At 54.9% G+C, this 12,373-nt stretch overlaps 1 protein-coding gene across 1 annotated transcript; it reads left to right on the forward strand.

Annotated features, from left to right (window-relative positions):
* On the forward strand, positions 1 to 12,290 carry LOC102572478 (uncharacterized). The gene is made up of 6 exons (XM_019500264.2): positions 1 to 201; positions 2,342 to 2,529; positions 2,916 to 3,019; positions 4,203 to 7,100; positions 10,744 to 10,952; positions 11,534 to 12,290. Exons 2-6 carry the CDS (start codon positions 2,352 to 2,354, stop codon positions 11,601 to 11,603), a joined length of 3,459 nt encoding a protein of 1,152 aa, XP_019355809.1. The 5' UTR covers positions 1 to 201; positions 2,342 to 2,351; the 3' UTR covers positions 11,604 to 12,290.
* Positions 12,291 to 12,373: the final 83 nt, after the last annotated feature.

Genomic DNA, 12,373 nt, shown 5'->3' on the forward strand with positions numbered 1-12,373 from the left:
CCGGGGGAGGGGAGGGGAGGGCCGGGAGCGCTGGCCCCTTTCCGGGCCGGCCTCTGAGACACCCGGGCCGGCCGCTGTCCTCCCGGGCGCCCCGGCAGTGCCTCGGGCCTGGGCCCGGGGGGCTGTGTGTCCCGGCCAGCTCTGGCGCTGCGGGGTGGCACCAGGCCGCAGGCACGGCACTGGGGCACGACCGCCTTTCGGGTAGGTGTTAACCCCCTCGTTGGCTGCCTGCGCGGCCCCGTCCCCGGCCTGGCCCCGCGCTCCAGGAGCGCCAGCGACCCGAGGCATTTGCCAGGGGGGCACCTGATCTGCTGGGGCCTGACACGAGGCACCTCAGTGCTTCACGGCAGGGTGCCTGCAGCAGTGCATAGCTATGGTGGCCATTCGTCCCGGTTTGTAGAGGACCGTCCTTTTTCTGGTTCTCTGTCCTTTATTGATATGAAACCAGACACCTTTACATCTTCTTTTTCACCACTTGGCACCACTGACACTGCTGCGGTAGCTCCCTGCTGGCCACTACCACATCCCCCTCGCTGCCACCGCCTGTGGGAGCTAGCTGTGCCCCTGGAGGCACGCGATGTTCATGGTGGTGGGGACACAGTTGCACCTGGTTTCCTCCAGGCTCTCCCTTTGCGTGTGACAGAGTCAAACTGGGCCATAAAGTGTGGTCTACTCCAAGTTGTTAAGGTCCTTCAGTGCCCGTCAGTGAGGCAGGGCTGTACCCAAGGTTAGCTATGACCCGGGTTCAGCCTTCACCCTCAACATGGTGGTGGGGACACAATTGCACGAAATGCAGCTATCCTCTCTTTTTGAGGTACCTCGATGACCACCCTAGCAGTGCACCATGCTGCAGATGATAACTGGCTGCACATCCAGCAGGGCAATGACAGCCAGGCCATGCACCATTGCCCTAAAGACAGGGGAAACATGGATCCCATCCCTTTCCCAAACCCTGACCCTGTTCTGGGTTTGCCCCAGTCTAGTGGCCTCCAGCAGCAGGCTCTAGAGGGGCTTTTCCCTGTGAGCAGGGTCTCTCTTCTTCCTGGCAGTGGTGGGGAAGTCCATTATATATCCTTCCCTTTCTGAGTGGGTTCCTGGTGTGGGGAGGGCAAGGTATGTGTGGCTGGGTGGTGCTGTGTGCACTCAGCCGAAGCTGCATTGAGTCTGCAGTTGCTCTCGTGATGACACCTCTCAGTCAGCTCCTGAAGTTTAATGAGCATTTACTGAGGGCCCCTCTCAAAGGCCTCAATAATATTTATGAACTGCTCAGATGCAGCGTTGTGTGTTAATTGGGCTGTCATGAATGGTGCTGGTGCCAGAGAGACCACCAGGAACCCCTGGCAGAGCTTTTGAACTTGAGCACCAGGCTCCCGGGGCCCTTTCTGAATGAGTGATGCTGATGTGCATGCAGTAGGGCAGAGCCCTTTGGCTGCATTGTCCTTCTGGTCACAGAATGAGGGGCTGATACCAGCTGGAAGCCACACACAGCCAGCAGACTTGATGGGGCCTTGCTGCACCTGCAAGAGCTGGCTGCTCTGTTGCCCTCTGCAGGGGAGAGCCACAGTGTCCCTTCACAGAGGGTGGCTGCACAGTTGGGAGTTTTAATGCCTGAAGGGTGGAAAATAAAAGCCCAGTTGACATTTCAGTTTCCAGTGAGATAAACTGGGCTGGGGGCAGTGAAAGGGGATAGGAAACACCTTGCAGACCATGTGACCTGCAGTCCCCCGGAAATGGCATGGGCAGAGGCTGCCATACTCTGCATGAGCTGTTGGAAGCTGCAGAGCAAGGCCCAGCCATTCACTAGTCACAGAGGTACAGGGGTACTTTATGAGAGTGCTGGTTTCCCCTGGGCTTGTGTGTGACAGAGTCAAACAGTGGGCCTTAAAGTGTGGTCTGCTCCAAGTTGTTAAGGTCCTACAGTGCCCGTCAGTGAGGCAGAGCTCCACTCAAGGTTAGCTATGGTCCAGGTTCAGCCTTCACCCTCATCAGGTGCCACTGGGCCCATGTCCCAGTGTCTGAGGACCCTGCATTGCTTCAGACGAGCTGAATTCAGCTGCACAGCTCTGTGCAACCATGATCACATCCTCCTCATACAGCTGGGCTGGCTGAGGGTGGAGGAGGGGGCTGGGACCTAACCACTAGGCCCAGCTACCACAGAGATGGGTGTAATATTAACCCTTTGATAGCTAGGTCTGCAGTCTGTCTGTGGTCTCCTGCCTCTAAACCTGGTGCCACAGTCACTACTGCCAGCATGGCTGCTGGCATCTAGTGGATTTATGGGTGCTTTGGTGACCAGCTGGGGAGTTCAGCATGTGGCCTCACTTTCATGTTGCTTCCACAGATCTGGCCACATGGCTGGCCGTATAGTGCGTGTGGGGGGCATCCCGACAGACATCCCACCAGAGAGTGTTGCTGACAAGCTCACCATCCATTTCCTGCGCACCCGCAATGGTGGGGGTGAGATCGCTGACATCCAGATCACAGCTGACTGCCCAGGCTATGCCCTCATCACCTTTGAAGAGGAGGAAGGTAACAGGGCAAGAGGGCAAACTAGCACTAAACGGCATGTGGGGGTGAGGGCCAAATTATAACTGGCAAGAGGTCCCCAGAGGGAAACTGGATGCCCATGCACAAGATGGGAGGATAATGGATCAGGCCCTAGTCCTGTTTGAGAACTCTCGGTACCCTGCTGCCTGCTTCTCCCTGGGCTCGTGCCGCTAGGGGAGAACAAGAAGACTCCCATCCTGCAACTTGGCTGGCACCACAGTAATGTTCAGGTGACATGTTACAAGAGACAGAAATTATGTCCTCACAGGCTCAGGCTCTATAGTGCTTCCCTCCCTGGCTGGGAGCTCCCCAGGCTAGAGGGGACAGGGGAAGGTACTCATTGGTTTATATCGCTGTCCCCTGTCTAGTGGCTCAGAGGGTCCTGAAGATGGAGAACCACATTTTATCGACTGGTGGAAAAAAGTACCTGTTGAAGGTGACTGCGGCCTTAGCTGAGCCAAGCCCTGATGAGGTAATGAGCTGTAGCATGTGCTGAGGGAAGCTCTGGTTATGCTAGTCACACACCTGCCCCTGCAATAGCTCAGTGAGTGCCCAGGTTGGTACTCCAGGGTGTCTGTGTGCCTCAATAGGAGGTAGAGCCTACCAGGCCTCTAATCCTAATTGGATTTTAAACAAACTTGTTTCATTCATATTTAAATGAGGATTGAAAGGGACTTTCACTGATAACACCCACTTGCAGTGCAGTGACATGGGCAATCTCACACTTGATCCTTCTACAGTTGCAGTTACCCCAGCACAGGGGGAATGGTGTGGGGGAGGAGACAAAGCTTAGTCTGAGCCTGTGTGTATACAGACAGCTTCTGGAGGGGTGGGATTCTGTTCATTTCTTGGTCATTTCATTAGCTAGACTAGGAGGGATTTCCCTCTTGTGGGAGTTTAGGGGAAAGGCTGGGGGCTGAGGCTGTTAAATTTATTCCCATCACTGCTGCTCTTAGCTTTATGCTGTCTGAATGCAGAAGCTTGGCGTTAGAGCCTTCTGTCTGTGTCTGTTGCAGCTGTCTCCCCCACAGTTCTGTGTTGTGTCAGACAGGCAGCCTGACAGTCTAAGTAGAGGGAGGAGGAAGACACTTTGATCCCACCCCTCTGCAAAGGAGCCCTTAAGTATGGCTCTGGGGAGGCAGGGTTTCTTGAGCTCACTTGGTCTGAGCAGCTCCCTGCACATATAGCTGATGTAAGCACTGACCCTTTTTCTAAGTGTGGAAGGGACAAGACTTTGCCCTAGGTTGCTGGCTCCAGCCCTGACCCAGCTGGTCTCCCCTATTAATTACATCCCTGAGGAGTGCTGAGGATCCCTGGCCAAACCCAGCCAGATCCACAGGAGGGAAGGAAGGGAGACACTGGGGCAACGAGCATTCCCAGACCCCAGAGGTTGTTTGTCTCCACATGGGAATTTGTATCCAACCTGGGATAAGCATACACTAGGTGGAAGGGAACTCAGAGTGCTGGCTCTTTTTGCCTAGGAGCATCTCTGGGAGCTGCACAGCTGGAAAGGCAGGGGCTCAGGGGGTGGAGTGCACAGCAGTCCCTGTCTCCCAGCTCTGGGAGTGAATGGCAGCAGGACGCTTGCCTCCCTTGTGTAATGGGAGCGGGCTGTCAGCAGCTGCCCTCTGATTTCTTTTGCATAATCTTTGCAGATATTCGTGGGTGTTTCCATGATAATCGACTATGGGAAGTTCCCAGATGGCAAAACCCTCCTGAGAAACCTGCGTAAGGACTACAGTAATGTGCAGGTTAGCTTTGACCGCAGGGAGACTCTGTGCACCATTAAGGGGCCCTTCATGGAGATGCAGGCTTTCAGCAACCAGCTGCTGCACAGCTTGAACCTTGGGGGCCACCCCACTGTGGAGAGCCGTTTGGCAGGAGCCTGCCATGTGAGCAAGGTCCCTTACATGTCTGATTCCCAGCAAGGGTCCTGTTCCCCCCCACCAGAGCCACGGACAAAGAAACAGCCAAGTGGCAGCCAGGCATGTGAGGAGGCTGCTGAACGCCCACTGCACAGAGAGCCTGTGGATGGAGAAGCTGTGGAGCAGCTGGAGGACTTCTCTTTGGTGATGGACTCAGACATCTACATGTACATGCAGAAGTTTTGCAGGGACCAGTACCAAGAGGTGCTGCGCCAGCACAAGGTAGATGTGGTGGATGTCAGCAGCGATGGTGTCACTATTCTGTACCTGCAGGCCTCCTCAGAGAAGCCTGGAGACATAGGATCCCTGGTGCAAGCCCGTCTGGTGCTGCTGCAACTCTACCAGCAGCTGGAAGTCAGTCTACGCAAGGAGAAGATCAGCAAGAAGGAGCTGAGCGGTGACAGCAGAATGTGGGGGGGGCTGCCAAGCATCCTGCAGAAGCTGTACCCTCAGCTACTCTGTCATGAAGATGAGAAGCATCTCTGTCTCATAGGGAATATGGTTGACCTCTCCCTGGCCAAGCAATACATCCAGGATCTAAGCACTAGGCTAGAGGCTGAACATGTGCTCAAGACACCCAGTGCTTCCCTGGCCCCAAACCTAGCAGCCCTCCACAGAGTAGACAAGCCTGCACCTACTGCGGATGTGTCCACTTCAAGGCTGAGGCCGGGCAGGTTGGAGCCGAAAGGAGAACACAAGCTGGCTGTGAACTTCAATGTCCCAAAAGCCATGTCCCTTGCCAGTGCATGGCCCACATTGGATCAGAGCTCCCTGATGGCAGGGCAGGGGCAACTTCCTGGCAGCTGGTTGAAGGAGGCCAAGGCTCTTGGCCAGAGCAGTCCAGCAGCACAGAACCAGCCAGCTGTAGAGGCTCAGCGGAAGGACAAGAAGGAACTGGATCGAATGAAGTCCAGTTCCCTGCGGGGAAGACCCAAGAACCTTAATTTGGTCAGCAGCAACAGGGAGGGCAGCCCACAGGGAGGGCAGAGTCTTGGGAGCCTGACAAGCTCTGGTCCCGTAAAGCCCCTGCCCCTGAGCAGTATGTCAAATGCCTTCCAGTCCCTGGGCCTCTTTGATACAACAGGGACCTGTTCTGCCTTGGACTCCAAGCCCCTCTTATCCAAAGGTACCCTAAGACGGTCCAATAGCTTCTCCATACCACAGTCAAAGGAAAGCAGCAAGCCCCAAGACCCCAGCCAGACAGCCAGGGGAGACCCTGGGGTGATGGAGGAAATTAGCTTGGACCCTCTGCACTGGGCATATCTGAAGGACGTGCACCAGTCTGCTGTTGAAGAGCTATGCAGGGAGGCAGGCGTGCAGCTTACGGAGCAGGGCAGCAGTGACTGTACTTTGCTGATGCTCCAAGCTCAGGATAGGACCAAAGTTCTCCAAGCGAAGTGGAAGATGGAGTCTCTCTGTCTTCAAGTGTGTCCCAGTCTCATCTGCCAGAGCCTGAGCTATTCTGAGCTTGATGTAGATGGGCCCAGCGATGCAGCCCTGGCTAAACTATGTAGTCTCCTGAAAGGCTGCTCGACTCAGGTGCATCTCAGTAAAGACAGGTACAAGCTACAGCTCACTTGCCCGAAGGGGCTGCTACCAAAGGTGAGTGAGGTCTTCCAGAGATTTTCTGCCTGGAGGCTGCATGCACTGCACTCTTTGCCCCAAACTCCAGGGCTAGGTAGCACTCGAGGCACAGAGTGCCCAGGCACCACCCAGGGGGGAAGGAGTCCAGCCCCTCCACTGGGCAGCTTGGGATCTCTGCAAGTGGGTTCGAAGCAGCTGGAGATTTACAGTGACACTGATCAGTCAGACATGCAAGAGGGTGGCTCTGGGCAGATTGGAGCTGATGAATTTGGACCAGAGAGCCTCAAGCGGAGCATCCTGAAAGCCAGCAACTCCCAGCCAGTGTTGGGGCTGGGAGACCTGACCTACCAGCCTGATTCCAGGGATGGGCAGGGAGACAGTGGTCACGTTGACACCAGCTTAGCAGACAACCAGCACTTGAGCCCAAGGGACTCTCAGGACCTGCAGAAGGAGGAGAGGCCAGTGGGAGAGCTTGAGGTGGCCAGAGTAAAGCAGGTCCTGCCTGACAAATTCCAGCTTACAAGAGACAGGAGCAGAGGAGGCCTCAGTGAGGAAGCAGGCAGCTTGCGGCCCCCTTTCCCCACAGTAGATGGTGCCCCACAGTCCTTGCCTATCTGGCTGTGCAGCTCTGAGAGTGCCCAGCCACCCCGGGCCATGGGGGAGAGATCCTCCATGCTGCAGCCTGGAAGCCAGAAAGAGCCCTCCTCTATAATAGAAGCTGGGGACACACAGGAAGAGCCCAAGACTTCAGAGGTGCAGCCAAGGAGCCCCAGCTCTGGCGCTGGGCAGGAAGCATCTCAGCACCAGCTGGAGACATGTGACCAGTGCCAGACCTTGCGCACGACAACCTGTTGGGTTCCAGGCGGCCGCACCCTATGCAGGGCTTGCTTTGCAGCAGAGGACAGACTGCCCCTCTGCTCCAGTACCCCCTCCGCAGCCAATCAAGGGACCTTCAAGATCAGCTCCCTGTCCCAGAGTCTGCCTGGCTTCTACCGTGACCCGACACTCAAGCTCGTCTACAACATCCCAGATGGGGTGCAGGGGGTAGGTAGCTGGGCCGAGGGACTTCCCATCTGGTGGGTGTTTGCTGTGGGTGGTTCAGTCCCCTCAGAGGCCAATCATGTGGGTGTGGCACCTGCACAAGTGACGCAGTCAGAGGGAATGAAGTAGCAAGTGTATAGACAGGTGCTCTGGCCCTGTTCAGTCAGATAGTCAGTGGGTGCAGTGTGCCAGCCATCAGGCAGCCACAAGGGAGGATGGTGCAGGCAGCACAGCAGAGGAGCATCTACCCAGGGGGCATTCAGACTGGGTTCCTGCTTCCTTACACCTGGTTTGGGGTGAGAGAGCTGGCTGTCTCCCAGTGCCAACTGCAGTACCTGCCATGGGATGAATGCTGGCTTCAGAGATCACCTGAGCCTATATCATAAAGTCCTAGGATTGGAAAGGCCTGCCAGGAACAGCAGGTCCGTGTCTTCCCCCCCCTCCCCGCCAAATATAGACTCTAGATAATGGAACAGAGTCCCCAGAACTTGCTTCCAAGGGCAGGTCCTCCCAGCCTTTTGAATGGCAGACCATGCTCCTCTGCTGCCAGAAAGTATAGACCAGAGATAGGCAACCTCTGGCACACGTGCCAATTATTGGCACATGGAAACATTTTCCTTGGCATGCCAGGAGGTGTGTAAGGAAATTGTTTAAAAAAATATTTATTTTAAGTTGCTGCTCTGGGCTCTGGAGCAGCCACAGGTCCCAGGGCCAGAGTCCAGGAAACACAGGCAGGGATGCTGTCTGCATTCTGCTGACCCTGCTCCCTGTCCCAGGCTGTGGACTCCAGCCTGGCCCGGCCCCTGGAGGGGAGCTGCAGGTGGTTGAGGCTGGGGCCCAAAGGCACTGCAGAGGGCCACTGTGCTGGAGGCTCCCAGCTGGTTCAGCTTAGAACACTGCCCACAGCAGCTGTTCCTGGGGCCCAAAGGGCTCCTGCAGCCCGGCCTTGTGGCCAGACCCTTGCACCAGGGGTGGCTCCACCCCACTTGCACTGCCCAGCATGCAGGAAGGCCGAGCCTGAAGCTGGGAGCTCCCTGAACCTGGCATCCTGCTGTGGCCAGGTGGCATCCCCTCATGGGCAGGGTGGCTGCAACCCATCCCCGTGGAGTTGTGTGGACCGAGCCGAGCCAGGTACCACCTGGGGTGCCACTGGGTGCCCCCTCCAGCCCACCACAGCCCAAGTCTGCAGAGCCCTGAGGCAGCCCCCACTTCCTGCCTGGTCCCCACTCTCCTGCAGGTGCTGCTTTTCCAAGGGCCGGGCCAGGCCAGCCTGCCCATAGTGCCTCCCTCTGCACCTGCTTCTCCCCACACAGTCCAGACCCTGCCCTGAGCACCCAGCCCTGGCGCTTGTCGACCTGGTGCTGCCCCTAACCAGGTGGGATGGGTTGTCTGTCTGCCCAGGCCCCAGCCAGGCTCCCTCCCAGCCCTGGGCCCAGGCTCCCCCGCTATTACCTTCAGAGAGGCCTGAGTGTCCCAGCCCTGGTGGCTGCTGCTGGGGTGTCCCTGCCTCCCTCTGCTGGATGCTACCCTGTGCCAGCAGGCACGAGCTGCAGCCAGTAGCAATGGGAGACATGGGCAGTGAGGAACACACCTTCTTTCTCTCTTTCCTTTTTTTCTCTTTTTTCATGTTTTCTTTTTCTTTTCTTTCTCCCTTTTCTCTTCTTTCTGTCCTTTTTTTCCTATTTCTTGTCTTTTTTCTCCTTTCTCTCCCTTTTTTCTTTCTCTCCTTTTTTTTCTTTACCTCTATTTTTTTTCTCTCTCCTTTCTTCTTTCTCTTTCCCTCTTTCTTTCTCTATCTCATATCAAAAACATACTTAACAAAAAAAGAATACACAACAACAAAGACAGTACATGAAGTTTTATTTATTGTCACCAGGTTTAGAATTTGTAGAAAACCTGGTGTTTACTGTAAAAAAGAAAAAGAAAAAAGCAACATGTATTATTATTAACTATATTAATATGCAGTATCCTGCCATGTACCCCCTGCCATAGTTTTGTTTTTCTGGCCTGCTGGCACTCTGACACCTTAAAAGGTGGACATTGCAGTTTTTTCAGCACTCCAGCCAAAACCATTGCCTCTGTATAAACAGATAGAGCCAGCAGGCTCCTCCTGAGGAGGAGGCAGTGTAGTGCTGCTGTTTGGACAAGTGGTTGCATGGCTGTACTGTAACTCCCCCCCGCCACACCCTTGGTCACTTAGCACAGTTGTCAGGCAGGGCTATGGCTAGGAAGTCAAAGTTGGCACATCCTGCCCAGTCCTGGCCCCTTGTGCACCCCATGAGTGCACAGAGTTTAGTGGCTCCATATGCAGCATCAACTGTCTGTCAGTGCAAGGGATAGGGGACACTGGAGACCACATTACATTGGCATGTCCTCTCTAAAGATTCATTACTAGCAGTAGAAAGGGCATGCAGCACCCCTGCCCTCACTCCCACCCCCACACCAGTAGGGACTAGGGCTTCCTGAGCCTCTGCTGGACTCTTGCCAAGTGTGCTCAGGAGCTGTCTCTCTTCCAAGCACTCACCTATCCCAGGCCCAGGTCAGTGCTTGCTTTTTCACCAGCACTGGGATGAAGGAGCCCTTCCCCTCTTCCTCCCCCTCACTCAGGGCAGACTGTTCTTCTCCAGGGATGAGCTGGTGTAGACATGATCAACCAGGTGGGTTGTTGTATATGCAGCAGTACCAGCTACTTGTCCTCTCCCTTGTCACTATTTTGCAGGGCAGAGGGGACCAGATAGGAGCACCTCATATAGGTCCAGTGGGGAGCAAAGCAATACAGTGCTTCTGAAAAGCTCCCGCAAGCTTCCTCTTTGCTCCAGGGGGAATGTTAACCCACAGCCCACCTCACCACCACAGTACCTTCTAGGTTGGGGTAGGCAACACTTTTTGGCCAGAGTGCTGAAAAAAAAATACAATGTCTACCTTGGAAGGTGCTGGAGTGCCAGCATGCCAGAAAAACAAAATGGGGGAGGGGGGCAGGGTGTATGTGGCAGGATGCACTGCATAGTAGTATATGTAATAATCATAAACGTTGCCTTTGTTGTTGTGTATTCCTTTTTTGTTGAGCATGTTGCAGTGAGAGAGAAAAAAGAGATGAGAGAGAGAAAGAAAAAAAAGAGAGCAGAGAGAAAACCAGACACATGTGCACAGAGAACCACGTGCACAAACACAGAACCAGAACACACCCAGCACAGACACATGCACACACACATCCAGGACCAGACACGTGTGCGCACACACAGGACCAGACAGAGGCAGACAACATGCAACAAAATGCACAGAACCAGATGTGTGGGCACATGGAGCTGGGCTCCTGGGCCACTGGACAAAGTCTGCTTCAAGGCACACATGCACCCACCAGTATAGAGCTAATGCCAGAGCCTGGAGCAGATGTTTGCAGCCTCCCATTTGCAGCCAGCCCAGGCTCTGGGTAGCTGCTGCTAACCACGACAGGGCTTGCAGCCATCCAGCTGCCTGCTGGGAGCAGCCTGGGCTTCGTGGCTGGCAGCAGCTGCCTAGAGCCCAGGCCTGTGGTGGTGTGCCGAGCAAATGGCCTTGCGTGCCATGCTTGGCACATATCCAGGGGTTGCTGACCCGATCTGAGTCATTACTTCAAAAAAGCTTCCCTCCCCTCTACTGTTTAAAGGCTAAAGACCCCCGGCCAGGGAGGCCATATAAGGGGGGGCACTTCCTCGCCTTTCTGCCTGACAACCGGGAGGGGAAGAAGACGGCACAGCTGCTGAAGAAGGCATTTGAGCACGGGCTGACATTCCAGATCAGATCTGATGGCAAGGAAGAGAAAGTGACATGGGGCCCCATTCCTCACAAGACCTCCTTGGAAGGGGGCAAACCCAGGTACTTTCTGACAATGGGGCTCACAGCTGTGGCTGCCTTTTGAAGGAGAGCGGTACTCCACCCAACAGACCTGGGTGCTGGGGTTCATCCAGGCACCTATTACAGTTACACCACCTGTAGCAGGCAGGCAGGCTTACAGGAAGGAATTAGTACCCCACCCCAATACAGCAGTGTAGCTCAGTACCACAGGAAACTTCAACCTGACCCAGGACAGCCCTTTTTCTTCAGTGGGAGCTGTTGCAGCAACAGGTTTGTCTGGTTAGTCCTTACCGAGCAAGAGCAGGCAGGGCCTTCTTTGAATGCCAATTCACCCTCCCTACCCTCCCCCCCCCCTCCCCCAACTCCCCATTTTACACCTCTCCTTTCAGCAAGGCGCGAGGTAGTAAGTGGCGACTACTATAGCTCTGTTGCTGGTCTCATGCTCCACTGTGAGGGCTGCAGCCAGGGAAGAGCTGTTATGTTCTGCCTCCCTCCTTAAAATCGTAGGGTATAGGAGGTGGGCTAGGAGAGTTGGTATACAGGATGTGCTCTTACTATTCACAGTTGGCACTGTCTCACCCCACCTGCTCTTTCCTGTGCAGGAATGGCTACCCAGATTCCCAGTACCTCAAGGAGGTCTGCAGGGTGCTGAAGAATTTGGGCATTGAGTGAAGCTCTCCACGCTAAGCTCCACATCCTCCTTACCCAGCTGGAACATTTCTGCATACCAAAAGCTCTGGGCCCTACCCAAGCTCTCTCTTGCACCTACACCTTACAGCAGCCAGCAACCCCCATCCCAAGGTCAATTCCCAGCTCTGCAGTCCCCTCATCATTGCTGGATGGAAACCAATGCAGCTTGCAGCTCTAGCTGCCACCTAGACTTCTTATGTTAAGCAGTCAAATAGTAGCCAGGCTCATAGAGCTGGTTTTGTCAGCACCACAAAATCTGAAGCTATCCTTAGTTTCCAGAACTCCAGTAGTAGGCCCAGCTAGATACAAAGGCCTGACTGCAGCAAGGGATGGGCAAGCATTCACCTACCTGCTCTGCTCATCTTTTTAAGATCAAATGCAGAACTGCATTTGCCCTGTCTGGCCAGCGAAGTTGGGTTCCAGCTGGCTGGAATAGTCAGACAGTACCAAGGCCCTGAAGCAGTGCAGTACTGTCATGCATCTTACCTGTAAACTTGGGCTGACCTTTCCTTGAACAAACATGACCTGAGCTCCCTGTCCCTCTCCAATGCCAGGGACAGCAGCAAGCCCTGGACTCTGCAGAGGCATGGTCCACAGATAGCTGTCTCCATAGGACCAGGATCCCCGACACTGGCAGTTGTATTATAAACGAACATGGCTTATTCCTTTCCTTGTTGGTTCTAGTTCGCATCTTGGACTTGGGAGAACTCAAGTGTCTGCATCTCTAGTTGGGTTGCAACGAGCTGTTGTAA

The sequence above is a fragment of the Alligator mississippiensis genome, chromosome 4 (genome assembly GCF_030867095.1).
Source record: "Alligator mississippiensis isolate rAllMis1 chromosome 4, rAllMis1, whole genome shotgun sequence".
NCBI lineage: Eukaryota > Metazoa > Chordata > Crocodylia > Alligatoridae > Alligator > Alligator mississippiensis.

What these genes read in the sequence shown, in the direction of transcription:
- LOC102572478 (XM_019500264.2), top strand. Translation starts at nt 2,352, where the DNA reads ATGGCTGGCCGTATAGTGCGTGTGGGGGGCATCCCGACAGACATCCCA. An exon ending in CTGAGCCAAGCCCTGATGAG is followed by an intron (nt 3,020 to 4,202) that starts GTAATGAGCTGT and finishes TAATCTTTGCAG; the next exon opens with ATATTCGTGGGTGTTTCCAT. An exon ending in TTGGAAGGGGGCAAACCCAG is followed by an intron (nt 10,953 to 11,533) that starts GTACTTTCTGAC and finishes TTTCCTGTGCAG; the next exon opens with GAATGGCTACCCAGATTCCC.